Source organism: Mastomys coucha, unplaced genomic scaffold (assembly GCF_008632895.1).
Source record: "Mastomys coucha isolate ucsf_1 unplaced genomic scaffold, UCSF_Mcou_1 pScaffold6, whole genome shotgun sequence".
In the NCBI taxonomy this organism is placed as follows: Eukaryota; Metazoa; Chordata; class Mammalia; order Rodentia; family Muridae; genus Mastomys; species Mastomys coucha.
This window is the reverse complement of record NW_022196912.1, coordinates 23,804,614-23,823,715: the sequence shown is the minus strand read 5'-3', so window position 1 is coordinate 23,823,715 and position 19,102 is coordinate 23,804,614. Positions and strand designations below refer to the sequence as shown.

The window sequence follows — 19,102 nt, the reverse complement described above, 5'->3', positions numbered from 1 at the left end:
TGTTTCTATTTCCATTTTTAGATTCTGGATGGTTTTGCTCATTTCCCTCACCTGTTTGATTGTGTTTTTCTGTAGTTCTTTAAGGGATTTTTGTGTTTCCTCTTGAAGGGCTTCCAGCTGTTTACCTGTGTTCTCCTGTATTTCTTTGAGAGTGCTATTTATGTCTTTCTTAAAGTCCTTTATCATCACCATGAGAAGTGATTTTATATCTGAATCTTACTTTTACAGTGTGATGGTGTGTCCAGGACTTGCTATGGTAGGAGTATTTGGTTCTGATGATGCCAAGTAACCTTGGTTTGTCTTGTTTATATTCTTATGCTTGCCCCCTGCAATCTGGTTATCTCTAGTGCTACCTGCCCTTGCTAAATTTGACTGAAGCCTGTCCTTCCTGTGATCCTGGTTTTGACAGAACTTCTCAGAGTCAAGCTGTCTCTGTGATCCTGTGACCCTGGGTTTGTTAGAGCAAGTGGAAGTGGAGCTTCCTCTGGGTGTTGTGTGACTGGCTGTGGAGCTTGCACCCAACATCTGCTCAGGGCAGCAGCCCAGACATACAGGAAGGAACCTGAGCCACTAGGCTGGCAGAGTTCCTGTGTGCCTGTGTCCTGCTGGTCTCAGTTACTCCAGGTGTTGGGTCAGATGTTGTATGTCCTCCTCACCTCTGATCCTGGGCGTGTCAGAGTGCCTGGGAGTGGACCTTCCTCTGGGTGTTGTGGAACTGGCTGTGGAGCTTGAGCCCAAGGTCTGCTCAGGGCACCAGCCCAGACATACCGGAAGGCAACATAATTCTTAAGTATATAAAGTTCTAGGCACATGAAGTCAGCTTGGACTGGTGAACTTGTATAAGACACCACAGCTTCAGACTTTTCAAGAAAGAGTGAGGATGAGCAGGGAGTCCATTTCTCTGTGAATTACCCAGTTTTAGGCATTCTAGTATAGTATCACGAATGAGTGAGGGTGTGATGTGCAAGCACGTATTCCTTTACTCCACCCATGTTCACTAAGTGGCTATCTTGTGCAAGGAGCTGTGATATCCCAAGTACAAACAGAGTACTTACTTCATTATTCTTATTTTAGATAATATATACTATCTATTTTCTTTTGGTTTTAACAGAAAACCTAAGAAATACTTATCTTTGAAGATAGGAAAATGCACTTTATCATTCATGTTTGAGACGTGCACATGTCTTACTATGTACTTCTGGCTGATTTGGAGCTCACAGAGGTCCTCTGTATCTGCCTTCCAAGTGCTGCAATTAAAGGTGTACACAATTGCTAATTTTTGTTGTTTAATACTCTTGAGATAGGAGTTGGATGTTCTCTAACTTGCACTATAATTGACACTAACTTTGAACTTCTGTCTTTACCTCTCATATGTTGGAATCTTTTAAGATTCCACTTAAAGGCATGTATCAGCCAAGATGTCCTTGATGAACTTTAAAGCTAAGATTCTGTAAGATCTTTGGTTGAAAACTCAGGTAACTGAAAAACATACCTTTCTTTCTCACTTAAAAATGAAGAGTCAATCAGAATCCCTTCCCACAAAATACACACATTCTATACAGCGCATTTAAGAGACTATTGTACAAATTACTTTGTGCAAATTACAGAATTGTACTTCAAGATTTTTTCCAACCACAAAAGAAAAAGCCAGTACCTACGATGTGATGTTTTTGGGAAACAAACCCAAAACCAAAGTAAAACAATATATCCCAAACAAAAAACCCCCAGACCTAAAACAAAAACAAAACCCTCAAGTTTTATTTAGACACCAAGCCAACCATATACAAAGATAATTTGTAGTTGACTTTTGGAGCTGTATAAGACATGCTTCAAGTCAAGCAAGTCACAGAATAACTGTGAAGTAAGGCAAAGACATTGAAAGTTTTAAATGCTCATATGGAAGTTTTGATGTTCATTTGAATGCTCAAAGATGTTCTTACAAATTTGTCATGGCCTGTCATATAAAATAAGGAAAGCTTGTCCTCCATGGTTGTAAAGGTGGAGATTAAAGTTATATTCAATTCAGTAACTTTGATTAAGTATGATGAAAAATGGAAGGACTGTACTGGAGTCATCTCAGATTATTTTGGAATTCTCCATCTTTAGCACCTTTCTCCTTTGGTAAGATTTCTTTGCTTCCAGAGAACCTGTAGGTACTTGCTTGAGTTTAGATCATGCTTTACTAACTGTAGTATCCCAAGTGTCTAGCATATTTTCACTCTCTCTTTTTAAAATAGGATTTATTTATTTTTATTACTTTTATTTTTTTTTTACAGTCCAGTAGTTACCATCTCCTGCTTAGCTCTCCCACAGTTCCACATCCCATTCTCCCCTCCTCCCAGTCTCCAAGAGGATTTCTTCCCAGCACCCCTGCCAGGCCTCAGCACTCTCTGGGGCCTCAAGTCTCTTGAGGGTTAGGTGTGAATTCTCTCACTGAGGCCAGACCAGGCAGTTCTCTGCTATATATGTGTCAGGGACCTAGTATCAGCTACAGTAGGTGTTTGGCTTCCATGTATGTGTGAAGGTGCTAGATCCCCTAGAATTGGAGCTATAGACAATTGTAAGCTGCCATGTGGGTGCTAGGAATTGAACCTAGGCAGTCTAGAAAAGCAGCCAGCACTCTTAACCGCTGAGCCATCTCTCCAGCCCCCTCACTCTCTTGATATTATATACAAATCATCAAAATACTGGAGCAAAGTTCACTGTAGTTCACCTTTGTTCTCCCCAGAACACAGAAGAGGCACAGGGATGATGGATGGACAGATTTGAAAAGCACATCCTCCCTCCCCTCTTCCTCCTCTCTCCTTTTTTTGAGATAGGGTTTCATGTAGCCCAAGCAGGTCTTGAACTTCCTTCATAATCGAGGTAGTTCTGAACTCATCTCCTGCCTCCACCTCTCAAGTGCTGGGATCACAGGTGTGTGCCATCATACCCAGCTTTGTTCTTGTCAATTGGAATTTACTTTTTAAAGCATCTCTTTTCACTGAAGGTAGCAAAATTAGCAAGTTTCTCATAGATGATTTCTTTTGGCATGACAGAATACAAGTGACAGGAACATATTTAAAAATACTGATTTTAAAATATGATTTGCAACTTAAAAGCAAACTTTTAAAACTAAAAAAGTAGAAATTATAAAGAATGGCATTATATCCCTCAAACATTGGGAATTGTCAGGTAATTTTGGACCACCATTTCTTTGATTTTTACTTAACTGAAAATGTGACCTAAAAAAGATTTTCCTACCTAAGTATAATAATATGCTTTAGTCCAACTCAGACTGCAAAGCAGGCATCAAAAGGAAATTTCTGTTAGCTTTCTTCTTACTTTCCCCTGAAGTCTTTTATCAGGCTTGATGTTACAGCACCAGGAAGGCAGGGCAGGAATGTTGCTTTCTAAGTTTGTGTGCACCTAGTGTATTCCTGATGCCAGTGGAGAGCAGATGAGAGCCTCAGATCCCCTGAAACTGGAGTTACAGGCAGTTGTGAGCCATCCAGTATAGTGCTGGGTCCTCTGCAAGAACAAGTGCTCTTAATTACTGAGTCATCTCTTTAAGCCAAGTTTTTTTTAAAAAAAGATTTATTTATTGTTATATGTAAGTACACTGTAGCTGTCTTCAGACACACCAGAAGAGGGCGTCAGATCTCATTATGGATGGTTGTGAGGCACCATGTGGTTACTGGGATTTGAACTAAGGATCTTTGGAAAAGCAGTTAATTCTCTTAACAACTGAGCCATATTTCCAGTCCCAACATTTTCTCTTTTCTTTCCTTTTCCTTTCTTTCCTTTTCTTTCCTTTCCTTTTCTTTCCTCTTGCTTTTCTTTTCCTTTCTTTTCTTTTTTTAAAAATTGTGTATCTGGGATTGTGTAGTAGCCCTGGAGGCCAGAAGAGGGTGCTGGATCCCTTGAAGTTGGAGATGCAGGTGGTTTGTAAGCCTAAATTGGGTGCTGGGAACTGAAGTTGGGACCTTTGGAAGAACAGTATGTTACTCTCCACCGTTGCGTTTTTAAAGTAATCTAGGTTCACTACTTAACTTTTCCAGTATCTACTTAAAGTCTTGTGAGAACTAAGCCTCAGCAACAGTGTCGATCATCTTCTGATCTGCTAAAGCTAAGTTACATGCTTGTTTTCTCTGAAGCTACCCCTTCTCTTTGGCAGCACATGAAAAGGTATCACAGGTTTCAGCTGACATCACAGTCAATTATTCTAGAAATATGTATTAAACTTGTCTTTTGGGAGTTTTTGGGAGTGCATAGGCTGAAAGAGAGACAGTAAATAAAATGGATCCCTGAAATATTGAAGTGCTCCTGGAGTTCAGAGCTCAGTGATCTCATCATGTCTCATAGCTTTAAATATTACTTATACACCAATGACACATTTACAGATTTGTATCTCCAGACTGTACTTCCCTGAATGTCAAACTCATATCTGTCCTTTGACCTCTTCAACCTAATAGGTCAGATGCTTAATGGGTACTTCAACCCTCACACCTCAACCTTGAGTTCCTGATGCAATCTTCTGCAAAGATCAATTCCTCTTGTAGCCTCAGTCACACAACTTGGAGTAATCTCTGGCCTATTACCCTCAGCAAATCCTTTTAGCTCCATTCCCTTCTAACTATAATCACAATTACCTGTTGCTCCTCACCTGTAGTGCTTCCAGGCTTACCTAGGTTACTGAGACCAACTCCAAATGTGTCTGTTCTTGACTTTGCTTTCACCCTTGCCCTCAGTCTCCATGGGTCCTACACCAGTTTAAATAAGATTATGCCACTCTTCCACTCAAATCCAACTGCTTTTTATCCATCTAGAGTATGATCTAGTGTTCTTTAAGACTCACTGTGATCCCCAACCCCCAATCTGTTTTTCTTCAAATACTGCAACCGTTCTTGCTAACTGTTCAGGGCCTTTACATATGCCATTCCTTTGCCTGGAGTGCTCTGCAGTCACGTATGTTCTTTAGTTAATGTGTGGCTCACTTCTTTCCTACTTTGGGTATTTATGTAAAATCTCACTTCTCAGTGAGGCTTTCTTTGGCTAGGGATCTAAACTTAGTATTCCTACCCCACTGTGTGATTTCTTTTCTAGCATTTAACTTAGCATATCACATGATTTGCTTATTTTCATTGATACTGTCTCTCTGTACCTTTACAAAGCAGAAATTTTTGTGTGTGTATGTTTTCTTCCTAGGGCAGAAACTGGTACATAGTGTAAATCCAATAAAAAGTAGTTGACTGACTGAAAAGAATGGATTATGTATATATATATATATATATATATATATACATATTATAAAAAATAGGGACTTAGAGTATGATTAATGCAGGTCTGTAAACTGAACATATAAAAAATTATCATGTATTTTCATATTTCTCCTAAGACCAGATTTGATTTCTCTTTTCTTTGTAACATGAGACCTTTTTTAAAGACAGATAGGGTTTCATGTAGCACAAACTGGCCTTAAACTCCATGTGTGGCTGAGGATGACCCTGACGTCTGTTTTTTTTTTTGCTTCCATTTCCCAAGTGCTAGATTCCGGGCATGTACCATCATGCTTGATACAACATGAGACCTCATGAAACCTTAGACATGAGTGTTCAAGAAGAAAGGATAATGATAAACACAAATGGGTACCCACAATGTCAGCTGGATGAAGGAAGGAGTTTTAAGAATTATTACTACATAGAGCTTACTACACATAGAAAACTAAAATTAAAAAAAAAAAAAAAGCTCCTTGATTGAATTAGCAGTGTCTGGCCTACAGCAATGTATAAAGTGAGTTGGACTTGGATGCCTTCCAAAAAGGCTTAGTGAAGCAGTTTTACTTCTAAAGTGATCCTACAGTATAGGCACGATGTCTAGGCTGGCTTCATTAAATGCAGGAATAAAATGAGAGTAATGAAGTAATGAAGATGCTATTTTTAGATCTGAAGATCTTTAGTTATTCTTAATCAGTATCCAAGATAAACACTGAATACAGAGACTACAAATCTCCACATGGACTTTATACAAAAAGGCACTATTATTGGTCTCTTAGAGGCAGCATGATAGGAAGGAATCATAAGTCAGGGAGCCTGGGTTCCAGCCTTCATTTTGCCTCTGACTGGCTGTGTGATCAGAAATGAGCTATAAGTTCTTGGTCACTTTATATGTAAATGTGAGTGAGGGTGGACTGAAAAGACCCAAAGGTTCCCTAAATGATAGTGTGAGGTTATTAGATGCTTATGTATAATATGAGTAAAATGTTCTTAAATGCTCATACTGTAATCTCTTCAATTTAGAAATATATTGTATACAGCAAGGGAGTACTTAGGTAGTGAACAGCCAATAAGATATAGTAAGAGAAAGAGATTATCTTGAGTTATTTAGCTGGGTTCAGTGTAATACAAGGAAGGGTTCTTATAGTGCACATGGACTGAGTGAGGCTGATGCTATGTGAGAAAGACTCAACCAACCATTGTTTGCAACTAAGATGAAGGGGACCTGACTGAAAACGTAATAGGGAAGTCATAAACACTAAGAAAGCATCCCCCAGAAAGGAACTTTACCTATGGACTCCCTGATTTAGTTTAGTGATTACTAAGCCAGACTTATGACTTCCAGAGCTGTAGAAATATTAAGTCAATCAAATCTATGGCAAATTGTTTTGGCAGTGGTAGGAAACTAATATAACTATGACACAAATTTAACAAACAGAGCCACACCAATTTTATGCAGGGTTCTGAATGAAAACAAGGTATTTTTGTAGGATTAAACAAAACAAAACAAAACAAAAAACCAATCCAACCAGATCATGAAAACTTTTAAAGAAAAATCTATGGAAATTAGTAGTCTAGGGAATAGTTTATAATTAGTGACTCATATGAAAAATAGTAATTCAAATATTTTATAAAGAAAATGACAAGGGAAATTAGGACATTTATGCATAATCTAAGTTTCTAGGCCCTGGCTTACTTACCTATAAACTGAGGTGCTAGGATCAACAGCCCCTAAAATTTCTCTACTACTGAAATTTTAAAATCCTGACATCATAAAATTAGCCTTTGCCTCTGCTTATCCCTCATACTCTAAAGCCTGAAGAATAGTCACCTTAGAAGACATTAGGCTGTTAGTAATATGTGATGGTCAAGCTTCTCAGAAGGTGGTAGACTGAGTCCAGGACTTTGCCCATGCTAAACATGTACCCGACAACTGAGTAACAACCCCTAAACTTTGTATGTTCTTGATGGAACTATTTCTAAAGTTAAATATACTATGTTTGTTTTTTTTTAAAGATTTATTTTATATATGTGAGTACACTATGCTGTTGCTGTCTTCAGACACACCAGAAGAGGGCATAGAATCCCATTACAGTGGTTGTGAGCCACTGTGTGGTTGAAGGGAATTGAACTCAGAACCTCTGGAAAAGCAGTCAGTGCTCAGCTATCTGTTCAGCCACCACACTCCCTACTTTGATATAAGACAAACACTACATTTTATCTTTTCTTCAAGAACCACCACTGGGATTAGGTTAATTAGGATGGGCTGTAAGAGGACAGCGGCCTACACACAGGGATCTATGGGCAGGTTAGTCTGCAACATTCCTTATCTGGGAGATACGAATGATGAGATGGTTTGCATAAGCTCGGCCCAGGGAGTGGTGTGATTAGGTGTGGCCCTGTTGGAGCAGGTGTGTTACTGTGAGTGTGGGCTTTAAGACTCTCATCCTAGCTGTCTGGAAGCCAATATTCTCCTAGCAGCCTTCAGATGAAGATGTAGAACTCTCAGGTCTTCCTGCACCATGCTTGACTGGATGTTGCCATGTTCCTGCCATGATGATAATGGACTGAACCTCGGAAGCCAGCTCCAATTAATTGCTGTCCTTTATAAGAACTTGTCTTGGTCATGGTGTCTGTTCACAGCAATGGAAACCCTACCTAAGATAGTATGACTTTTCACACTTCAAACTGTGACTTGCCAAACCTAAAACATTTACTATCTAGAGCTTTACAGAAAGATGTACTGATTTTTCCCCTAGAAAAATATACATAAGCCTCCTCACCAAAGCTCTCCAACTATACTGTCTGCCACTACATAAAATCATGCCTGCCTTGGCGTAACTTAGGACAAACACTTCTGAATAAGTAAAATTGGTAGCAGGTCAAACATTTCTGAGTAAGTAAAATTGAAAATTTAGAGGCAGATGAGACCGGGCACGTTCAGGGTGGTATGGCCGTCAAGAATGCACCTGAGACCTGGGAGGTGAGAGACTCTCAGGAATCAAAGTGAGGGACCTTAGATGAAATGCCCTACAGTAGGGAGAGGGAACTTACAGAACCCACCTCCAGCAGGGAGACAGGACATCAAGTGAGAGATGGGGTTGCCATACCACAGTCACATTTCTCACCCATAATTGTTCCTGTCTGAAAGAATTACAGGGATGGAAATGGAGTGGAGCCTGAGGAAAAGAAGGTCCAGAGACAGGCCCAAAGTGAGATTCAGCTCAAGGGGAGGTCCCAAGGCCTGACACTATTACTGAGGCTATGGAACACTCACAAAAAGGGACCTATCATGACTGCCTCTGAAAGACCCAACAAGCAGCTAAAGAGTCAGATGCAGGTATTTTCACCCAACCAATGGACAGAAGCAGCTAACCCCTGTTGTTGAATGAGGGAAGACTGAAAGAAGCTGAGGAGAATGGCGATCCTGTTAGGAGGACCAGCAGTCTCAATTAATCTGGACCCCTAAGATCTCTTAAGACACTGGATCACCAAACAGGCAGCATACACCAGCTGATATGAGGCCCTCCACACACATTCAGTAGAGGACTTCCGGGTCTGTGTTCATTCAGAGATGATGCACCTAACCCTCATGAGACTGGATGCCTCAGGGAGTTTAGAGGTCAGGTGGGGTAGGAGTGGGGGCATCCACGTGGAGACAGGGGCGATGGGGAGAAGGTGTGAGATGTGGAGCAGTTGGAGGGCAGATGGGGGGGCAGGTGGGTAATGGAATATGGAATGTAAAAAAATAAATTAAAAAAAAAAGAATTTAGAGACAGACTTGGTGCTGTAGGTCTGTAAGCCCAGCTACAGCAGGATAGCAAGGCAAGGTCAAGTGCCTGAGTTAGTTATATGATTAAAGTTCAGCATGGGGAACTTAGTGAGATTTTGTCTTAAATAATAAAATTAAAGACTATAAGTGTAGTTCAGTAGTAAAGTGCTCACTAGCCATGCAAGGGACCTGAGTTCAATATCCAGTAATACACACAAACTTATGTAAAACTTAATTATTTGTAGCTCTTCTGTTCTTGCTACATTTATAAAAATAAATTTTTACTTTTAAGTCTGCTGTGTGTATGTGTGTAGGAAAGCAATGCACTTGGAGGTATGGGAACCTCTGGAACAGGTGGTTGTGATTCAATGCTCTTAACTGTTGAGGCTATCTCTCTAGTCCCTACAACAACCAAGGTTTTTGTCAACTACACTTGCCTCTCTCAGTCTCCCTTATAATTCCATCTTTTATGTTGTGTTTGGTAACTTGAAAACATAGAATTATCTATCTGTCTGTCTATCTATCTATCTATCTATCTATCATGTACATATGTATGTATCACATATGTAGTGTCCTTCCACCACACTGGGTTCCAGGAACTGGACTCAGGGCATTAGGCTTAAGTCAAACACCTTTACCTCATAGCCATCTTGATGAGTCCAATAACAATTTATACTGTTTTAAGCAAGATTAGGTTGGCTATATGAGGACCCTGGAGCTGTTTTTAAAGTAGATATAGGGAGTTTGGTGCAAGATTTCGTTGTTTTGATTACCTCCAAGGCCTTATTTCAAAGTTCTCTGTCATCTTTTGGAAAAAAAAAATTAGGGACCGATGACATTAAGTTGCTGGGAAATATGATCATTGACATAAACAGAATTATATGGCCTGATTTTTTTGGAATACCTGAATTATTTTTTCTATAGTGTATATTGCTTATATGCTTAGAAAGCTGTTTTCATAAAAACAGAAGACAAAAGGGATCTTTTCTACAACCTCTCTGACAACTCACCTATTCTCATTTTAGCTCTATTTGATCAGCTTTTTTTACTGGCTGCAATTTTCATGTTTATTTGTTTGTTTGTTTTTTGCTTGATTGTTATTTTGAATTCACACTTAGGTTCGCCACAAAGGTTGACCCATGGTTACATTTCTACATAAAAGTAAACAGGAACTATGGAACACTGCAGGAATGCCAATAATCGATTGAGTGAAAAGGGTGTTTCTTTGCCTCAAAGCCTTATTTCACATGTGTTCAATCCAGTAATACCCAGTTAGGTCTGGTGGACAAAACACTTCTTGTGCTCACAACCCTGTGAGGTAGGTACATCATGTTCTCGGAGGTTAAAATGTCATGGGTGGCCTGGTCAAGGAAACAAGTGCAGGGGTGTTTGGAGGCTCACGGGAGTGGGGGTGTCTTTAGAAGTATCAAAGCTTTCATTCAGCACTTCCCCCGCTCCCCGCGTCCCGTCCCGTCATTGACCTACAGAAACTTGAATTCTGCCTTTCCACCTCAGAAGTGCTGTGGAAACTTGAAGCTTTCAGGACAAGTTCCATGGCGAGCGCCCACGGTATGGTTCGCCCTCCCGAGACGTTGCGCTGCGGCCCCGCACTAACCTGACCAGGTCGGTCATGCAGGAACCCACCACCACTACCGCTGCTGCCTCCTTCTCCTGCCAGGGCCTCCCGGGCTCCCCAGACGCCGCCATTACTAATCCTCGCTCTCGCTCCACCCGGACGCTGCCCTTTGCCCTTTGCCTGACCCCGTAACCAGGGACGCCGCTCCGTCCTCCCTAGCGACGCAGGGCGTTCCACACGCCCGTGCGGGTCGCCCACCCTAATGCCCGAAACGTCCCGGGCCTTGGGTTAGTCCTGGTTCCTCTGGGACGCATGACCCTGCCCTGCCTCGCGGCACAGGCCCTAGCCGCCAGGGCGAGAATCACAGCGCGCGCCAGGCTCGAGACGGGGGCTCCGGGGAACCTTCAGGCGCTACCCGGTCGCCTTCTTCAGCTTCCGGCTGGGCTCGGCGCGGGAACGCGCACGCCTGGCCGGCTCCGGAGAGGGCGGGACGTCCGGGGGAGCGCGCACGCATCCCGCCCGCGGTTCGCGCGCAGGTCGGTGCGTCGGTCGGGGGCGCGCTCGGGTAACCTGTACCCCGTCTGGTCGCCGGTTACTGATCGGACTTAAGTTCCAGGTACCTGGACCCGGGCTGGTGCGGGGAGGTTGGATCGCAGTCGCACAGGTGGCGCAGAGAGCCATGTTTGAGTATGGCCAGAGAGCTAGCCTCTTCAAGAGAAGGCCCGCGTTCCAGAGATGCCCCGCTCGCCCCACAGCACGCGGATTCCCTCAAGAGCCGGCCCCCAAGATCCGAGGCTTCTCTTTCTCCACGTCTCTCGTTCAGTCCTGGTCCCTGAGGAAGCCCGCCTCTTTTTGCACTTGATCAGGGGCATCATACAATTTGGGAGAAAGGATTGGATCCCTTTAGATTTTCCTCAGAATGGGTGGCCATTCTTTGGCTCTGAACCAATTCGCTCTCCCCGCCCCTCCCCGAGGTTGCCCAGTGGAGAAATTGCTCCCCCACAGTAACTTCCCTCGTGCGCCATATGACGTGGACGTGATGCAGCAGAAGGCCACCCCTTTCCGTTCCATGACGTCAACGGGGGCACATGTTTCCGTGTTTGTCATCCTCTCCTAATTGCAAGAGCCTGGATGGTGCTTTGTACGTCTTTGTATTCCCCAGACAGCCCGCCCACTAAAAGACCTCATGTGACCTTATCTTGCGGCAGCAGATTTTTATAAAAATTATATATTTGCATCTTCCTTCTGCAATACGTCAAATTCAGGAAATACAAATTGCAAAACAAGCATTCAAGAGAGGCTAGTCACCAAAAATTCCTGCCTCTATGGGATCTGTTATAAGGGTGCTATACGTAAAGGAGGTGTATGTGTGTGTGTGTGTGTGTGTTTCCAATCCATATCCCTGCATATTGTACCAAAGAATCATCTTTTTTTTTCTTCTCAAATTTTTGATTTTGGAGTCAGTATGGTTTTTACTTTCATTTGTTAGTGAAGTCACACTTACTGAAACATCTTGAAGCTGCACAAAACCCTGCACTGTCAAAAACTTGTATTATAGCTGTTCTGGAGATAGAGACAGAAATCCATTCCCTCAGGTGTGATCCTAAAGCCTTTGACAATTGCTGAAGTGGAATGGGTTTTCATAATCACTAGTGTGGTTTGGCATCTGGAGAAGGCTGATTCCTTTGGCATTTAATTAGTGAATCATTCAGGCTAGCACCGACACTGGGTCAGCAGTAGCCTAGTTGGTGTCTAGCTGTAAAGCAATCATGTGTATAAATTCGTGACTTTGTCTTCATATTTACCAGGTGTATGCTTTAAAAAGTCACCTTGATGCTTTCTTTAGTGGCCACTGTACTTAATGCTTGAGAGGAAGATAGGGATAGTGGACTTTGAAAGAGCCTTGGATTTGAATTCCAATCCTTCTGTTCATTCTGTGTGTGACATTAAATAAGTAACTTGGTCTGGCTGGTCTTTAACTTTTGTATTTACAAAATGGAAACAATACTCATTAAGAAACTGTGTGTGTGTGGGGGGGGGAGTGGATGTCTGTGCAGAGAGAGGTGAGTAACAGCTCATGTGTTAGTTTGGTTTTTCTTTCTTCAAGAAATTGGGGGTAAAATAGGTACTCTGAAGGAAAAAAAGCATGGAAAAATGTTTTTTCATAAGAGAACCTTCTGCTTGCTTCTCAGATGACTCTTTGTGTGTTTTGAATGTGAAGTAAATGAGCATCCCTTTCAGGAACTGTGATGTAGTGGGCAGACCTCAGGCAGGACTGCAGAGTTCAAAAAAGTCTTCAAAGTGATGGTGTGGGTGAGCCTACTGTTCAGAAACAGTTACCCACGTCATCCGAAAATGGGAATTAGAAACCTGTCTTATACCAGGCTGTGAAGATGAATGGCAAGGCTGCATATGGAAGTGCCTTATAAGTCATGAGATGCTATAAAATATATGTATTTCTATGATAGATACTATATATAGCAAAGGAGACATTTGCTCATGTTAGATGTATTAGAATGTATGGGGAGTCAGAAGACAACCATGTAAAGAAATGAATTTCCTTTCAATGTGGGATAAACCTTTCAGAATGAGACAATAATCATTTGAATTGACTTATTGACCTCTAAAGTAGTAGCTTTCATCTAGAAGTCTGTTAGGAATTCATGCACTCTCTCCTTTAGCTCCATGAATATCCAAGTAACATAGATGTGATTTATTGCTTTTATATTATCAAGTGTAAAGACTTCGTAGTGCCAGAAAATCAAAGACTGAAAGGATTCAATTTGTCTTTGTTGCTTAAGACCTGGACACGCTTTAATCTCTGCCCTATGTTTTTATAATTTAAGTGTCAAGTTCATTATTCCTCAGATTCTGCTGTATTTAATCCCCTATACTTTGTGTGTATCATGGTATGTCCTTGTGTACAGTATATATATATATATATATATATATATATATATATATATATATGTCTGTGTGTGCATGTGGAGATCAGTGTTGAGTATCTTCCTCTATCATCCTCCACCTTAGATTTAGAGACAGGGTCTTTCACTGACTTTGGGCTTCACTGGTTTGACTAGACTGGCTGGCCAGTGAGCCTGGGGAATCTGCCGAGTTGAAACCCCCAGTGCTGGGGTTATAGATGTGTGCCACTAGGCTGGCTTTTTACACAGCTGCTAGGGGTGGAAGTCGTGCATGCTTAGGCATGCTCAGCAAGCACTTTACTCACTGAACCATTTCCTCAGGGCCCCCACCTTATCAGATTTGAGGGTATATTATATCTTCTCCACCAATAAATTTTTCTTCAGCTTTGCTCCCCTCATTCATTTCTTTAAAGTTATTTTAAAATTAATTAATTTATTAAATCTATTATTTGAAGCCATATTCTGAGCATGGGTCTTGGGTATGGGCCAGGCCAGTATCCATGGTCCTGGCCAGTATTCTATAAAGCTTGCTTCAAATTTGGCCCAGAAAAAAAAAATCCATTATTTGACTTTACCACTTTTGTTATTAAATGTTACTGAATACTAAGTATATGTTAACTGCATTTGTTAAACATGAGAATTTCAAGTTATAGTCTTTGTTGAGGAGAGTTAAAATAATCAGGTAATTATGTACCATAGGAGAACTTATTAAGAAAGTATGTGAGCTGTCAATGGTTTCTTGTGAGTAACAACTGGTTGTGTTTGCTTTAGAGTGTTGTATGTTATCTCTGATCAAGTTCTTTGTCCTTGCGGGGATGCAGATGGGGTCCCTGACTTAGTGATGTGTGTTTTGTGTGTTATGGTTTCAGGACTGTTAGTGAACGCTTCTCCAGCTCAACCAGACTAGAAGCTAGTGAGCGAGTGTGGGGATCGTCTTTGGAAAGGAGAGAACTGTACTTTAAGGGTTCCTTTCACCCCTGAAAGGCATGGCCCAGCCCATGCTGAGTATGTGAGCTGCAGGGATCTGACTCCTGGAAGACTAAAGGTCGAGGTGTTACTGGGCCATAAAGCATTTGCTTGTATAAGAGAAAATTCTGAGCACTGCGCTAACTTCCAGGAAGCTTGTTCTATCTATATTTCTAAAGTTGTTGTTGTTGTTGGGTTTTTTTCGTTTTTTGCTCTTTTTTTTTTTGTAAACTGATCACCTTTCTTTTTCTCTACTTTCAGTGGCAACTCATAAATCAAGTTTAAAATGTCTCCAGAGATTGCCTTAAACCGAATTTCTCCAATGCTCTCCCCATTCATTTCAAGCGTGGTCCGAAATGGGAAGGTGGGACTGGATGCTACAAACTGTTTGAGAATAACGGACTTGAAGTCTGGGTATGTACCAGAACTAACTCAACTTTTATCTCACGATAAACCTTTCTTACCAGATTCATGAAAAATGACCATCACAGGAAGTTTTCAGGTCATGCTCTTACCATTTGCTGATATGTGCATGTGCGTGTGTGTGTATGTGTGTGTGTGTGTGTAAAACTTGACCACACAGTCATATTCCAGTGCCAAATTCATTTGGTTTTGTTTAATTCTTAACATTTTATGCTTCTTGTTTCATAAGAGTATGTGTCCATAAGCAGGCATTATGGGCACTTTATTTCTAATGGGAATGCTGATATACTTTTTTCTCACTTATCTCTTTGTGACTAACATGCTATATGGGTTTTAGCGTGTATGTTTTCCTTCACTAGCTTGCTTTCTTGTTTACTGCAATCTAACATACACTGTAGGAATTGGATTTAGAGATGCTGTGTCTGATATCATTTCATGATCTCCCTTAGTACAAAAATTACAGCAGCTAGCCGAAATGAGTCACAGTGAGGTTGAAACATTCAGTCTCACACCTGGATGGATGTATTGTGTTAAAAAATATACAAGACAAAAAACCCCAAACAAACCAATACAAAAAAAATAAAGAAAAAAGAAGTGAAAAAAAACCTGCCTTCATTTGGAAATACAATTAGATCTACAGAAAAGATAGAAAAATACTATAGGAAATTGCAGTAGTAATCTTGGTTGTCAATTGACAGACCTGGCAAGAGCGACCCTCCGTTGAGAAACTGCCCCTGCCAGATTGGTCTGCTGGGCATTTTCCTTAGTGCTAAATGATGGAGGAAGAGGCTTAGGCCATTGTGGGCGGTGCCATCCTTGGCCATGTGAGCATGCGTTGTATAAGAAATGTAGCTGAGCAGTATCCTGGGGAGCAGGCTGGGAGTCAACCTTCCTCCAAGGTCTGTGTGTCAGCTCTTACCTCTGGCTTCCTTCCCTAGCTTCTCCCACTCATGGGCTAGACCTGTGAGGTGTAGTGAACCTAAGGTGTTTTTGGTCAGTGTCTTGTCACAACATCACAGAAGCAAAGTAGGACATTAGTAATCATTCTGTACTTCTTGAGACTTGCTCTTTTCCTCTTTCATGGGCAAGAGTAATCCAGAATACAAACTCTATGTAGTCATTAAGTGCCCTCAGTTTCCCCAGCCTGTCCTTAGTTTTTCTTGAATGACCGTGGCATTCCTAAAGATTATTGACTAGCTACTTTGTGATATGTCCCTCTCTATGAGGTTATTAGATGCCGTCCTCTCATTCAGATCAGAACTGTATGCTCTCCCCCAAGAGCACCAGAGCTGTGTTGTCCTACCTCAGAGCACCCAATGGATGGCTGTATGATGCTCATATGTCTTTTTATATGATCCTCTCACCTCAGCCTCTTGAATAGCTGGGACAGAAGACATCATACCCACTCAGCCATGCAGTCAGGAGGGGAGACCTCAACACCACAGTGCCGCTACCTGTGGCTGCCATGTTAGGCACATTCTATGCATTTTCAACATATGATCTTTCCAAATTTTGATGTTTATTGGGGTATAACCCCTTTGTAAGTCAGGGAACAAATATCTGTTACTGTTAGTTTTTGTTACTTATTTGTTCCTGGCTTTGCCTTTGGAGGTCTGTCAAGTGGCTTTGTGACATTTTGACATAGCGGCACTATTTTTTTTTCCTCTCACTAGAAATATTGATTGTGTGTGTGTGTGTGTGTGTGTGTGTGTGTGTGTGTGTGTGTAAGAGCAAGCAAACAAGGCTTTACTGAGAAGTGGAGTAACAGCATCATAGAGGGGTCCATGAGATGGGTGGCCCAAGATGCTGCATTCTTGGCTCTCTCTGAGTTATCCTTGTTAGACTCTCTTACCTTTACATTTTTTACAGTGTTATTTATTTACCTTTTGTCTATGTATGTGATCATGCATGTGCTACAGTGCACCTGCGAGTGTCAGAGGACAGTCTACTGAGCTAGTTCTCCCCTTTCACCATGGGCATCCCGAGGATTGGCCTCAGGTCATCAGGCTTGGATGGCAAGTGCCTTTTTACCTGCGGAGCCTTTGCGCTGACTGGCATTTCTCTTTTAGAGCGCAGTGCCCAGGGTTATGGGTTGTGATTGAGATCCATAATGTCTGCCTACTCCTCCATGTAGGGCATAGCACACACACCGGAAGTTCCAGCTGAGGTGGTGGTTTGGAAGTTGCTAGTTATCCTAGGTGAGATGCTACTTAAGTACCCATAGTTTCCATATTTTACTGACAGGCTGAATTGATAGGCAAAAACCAAATCAAAGCAAGATTTTTTTTTTTTTTTAAATTTGACAATTTATCTTTATTTCCCTTATGGACCTTTAAGGTTCCTGTAGAAGTTAGGACTATGTGTGCTTCTAAGCTCCACTGTTAGGCCCTCAGCCTCTTAAGGACAGAGAACTTACTTATGTATTTCTGTGAGTTTGCTATGGTACCTCCCACACATAATGTAATAAATAAGGGCTGAGTGAGTGGGTGAATAGGGTAGGTGTTTCACAGAGAAGTTACTTAGTTTGAGGATCAGAGCAGTTTTGTTCTTGTGGCTTTTTATTGTATTGTTTAAATTCTACTACACTTGATATATTCCCTGACAATTAAACTGATACTTTTGAAATTATAACAAAAATATATTATAGGATCAGATTTAGTTTTAATAAATAATTTATATTTGTTTATATATTTTTAGATTTGTATATTTCCTTTTATGTGTATGAGTGTTTTGCCTACATGTATGTATGGGAGCCATGTGCATACCTGCTGCCTGCAGTAGTTATAAGGTGTTGGATCCCTGGAACTGGAGTTAACACGTGTTTGAGAACCATGTTGTAGTGCTGGGAACTGATCCTGCGTTCTCTGCAAGGACAAGTACTCTTAACCACTGAGCCATCTCTCTAGCCCCAGATCTATTCTCTTAGGTAAAATATATACTGAGACCCAAAGGGGCTACAGTTTATTACAGTGAACTTTCTGAAGGTTTATTCTCTGCTGTTTGGTAATTTGATGACAGGTTTGTGCTGTCCGCAGGATGTTGTATTTTGTCGGTTTCAGTGAGTTTTGTAGTCTTGATGATGTCGAAGTGTCTGATCAGCACTCTGTAATGATGCCTGGCAAGTGTAATGGGAGTGGGGGAGGCAGCGCAGCTCACTGCAACCTGTGGCAGCTGAGCCTTAATATCTTTTTTTGGCATATTGCGTGACTCAACCTCACTGGCACATGGCTGTTTTTGGGGCATCTGCTGTGACATCTCATCCACCCACAACTACCTGTTGCATTTTTGGGTCCATGTTCTAAATTTCATTACTTAGTTAAAAATAGATACTCAGTGTAAGTACTTTGATTACTAAAGAGTGTAATTTTAAAAGATGAGTGGTGTGCGTTCTTATGATTGAGCTCAGTTGAGCTATGTCTGTCTCTAGCTTTCTTAGTCTGTCTGGAAAGAAGCTGCTGTTCTGGGAGGCAACAGATTAATTGTAAAGATGTTTTAGTACTTTAGTATGGAGATGTTCACTTGGCTCTTCATATTGCTTTTTTTTAAATCTCATTCTTTCTCCCTGTACATGACTTCAATTACTCTGTCTGTCTCTAACTATCTTCCTGTCTGTCTCTGTCTCTCTCTCTCTCCCTGTATGTTTGAGACAGGCTTCCTCTCCATAACCCATCTTGGAACTCACTATGACCCCAAACTCACAGAGATCCAACCTGTGGGTGGGGATTCATGCCTGACCATGCTTAATATATTGACTTATCATAACTATATCTCCAAGCAGTATCTTACTTTGCATGTGTAAAAAACTGTTTTCAAGCAATATACTCTATATAGTCATGTGGAATTTGCTTGTTTTGCTATTTTCTTTTTTGAGACATGGTCTCACTATAGTGTCTAGGCTGGCCTTGAATTCACAATTCAGCTTTAGCCTTCTAAATGTTGGGTTTATAGACAGTGTACTACTGTGCCTGTTTTGCCTAGTTTTAAGCTAGTAAAACTTGTGTTTATAAATATTCTTACTTTTGAACTGGTACATCATAGTCCATTGTGTGGATATGTCCCCCCCATTTTAAATTAATATTTTTTCTTTACTCTGAAGATTTTGTAGATACATGCAATGTATCTTTACTATACACACCCATAGTTCCCCTATTCTGTTCCCCACAGACTCTGCTTTTTTTTTTTTTTT

General features: G+C 41.3%; 2 protein-coding genes across 11 annotated transcripts in view; one reads left to right on the top strand and one right to left on the bottom strand.

Annotated features, from left to right (window-relative positions):
• Rbks (ribokinase) overlaps positions 1-11,006 on the bottom strand; it is a 73,372-nt gene extending 62,366 nt beyond the window's left edge. For all 8 annotated transcript variants that reach the window (XR_004114680.1, XR_004114676.1, XR_004114679.1 and 5 more), the window contains exon 1: positions 10,643-11,006. Coding sequence is in view for 3 of the 8 variants with exons in the window: in XM_031357623.1 (XP_031213483.1) it covers positions 10,643-10,734 (92 nt within the window). In the remaining 5 variants the exon portion in view is untranslated. The remainder of the gene's footprint in view (positions 1-10,642) is intronic.
• Positions 10,847-19,102, top strand: part of Babam2 (BRISC and BRCA1 A complex member 2) — a 374,435-nt gene continuing 366,179 nt past the window's right edge. Inside the window, exons 1-2 of one of the 3 annotated variants that reach the window (XM_031357619.1) lie at positions 10,847-11,219; positions 14,755-14,907. In XM_031357619.1, the coding sequence (XP_031213479.1) occupies positions 14,780-14,907 (128 nt within the window). In that variant the 5' untranslated portion in view covers positions 10,847-11,219; positions 14,755-14,779. Of the gene's footprint in view, positions 11,220-11,429; positions 11,745-14,754; positions 14,908-19,102 lie in introns of those variants that run through there. The other 2 variants (XM_031357620.1, XM_031357621.1) reach the window with 2 other exon arrangements.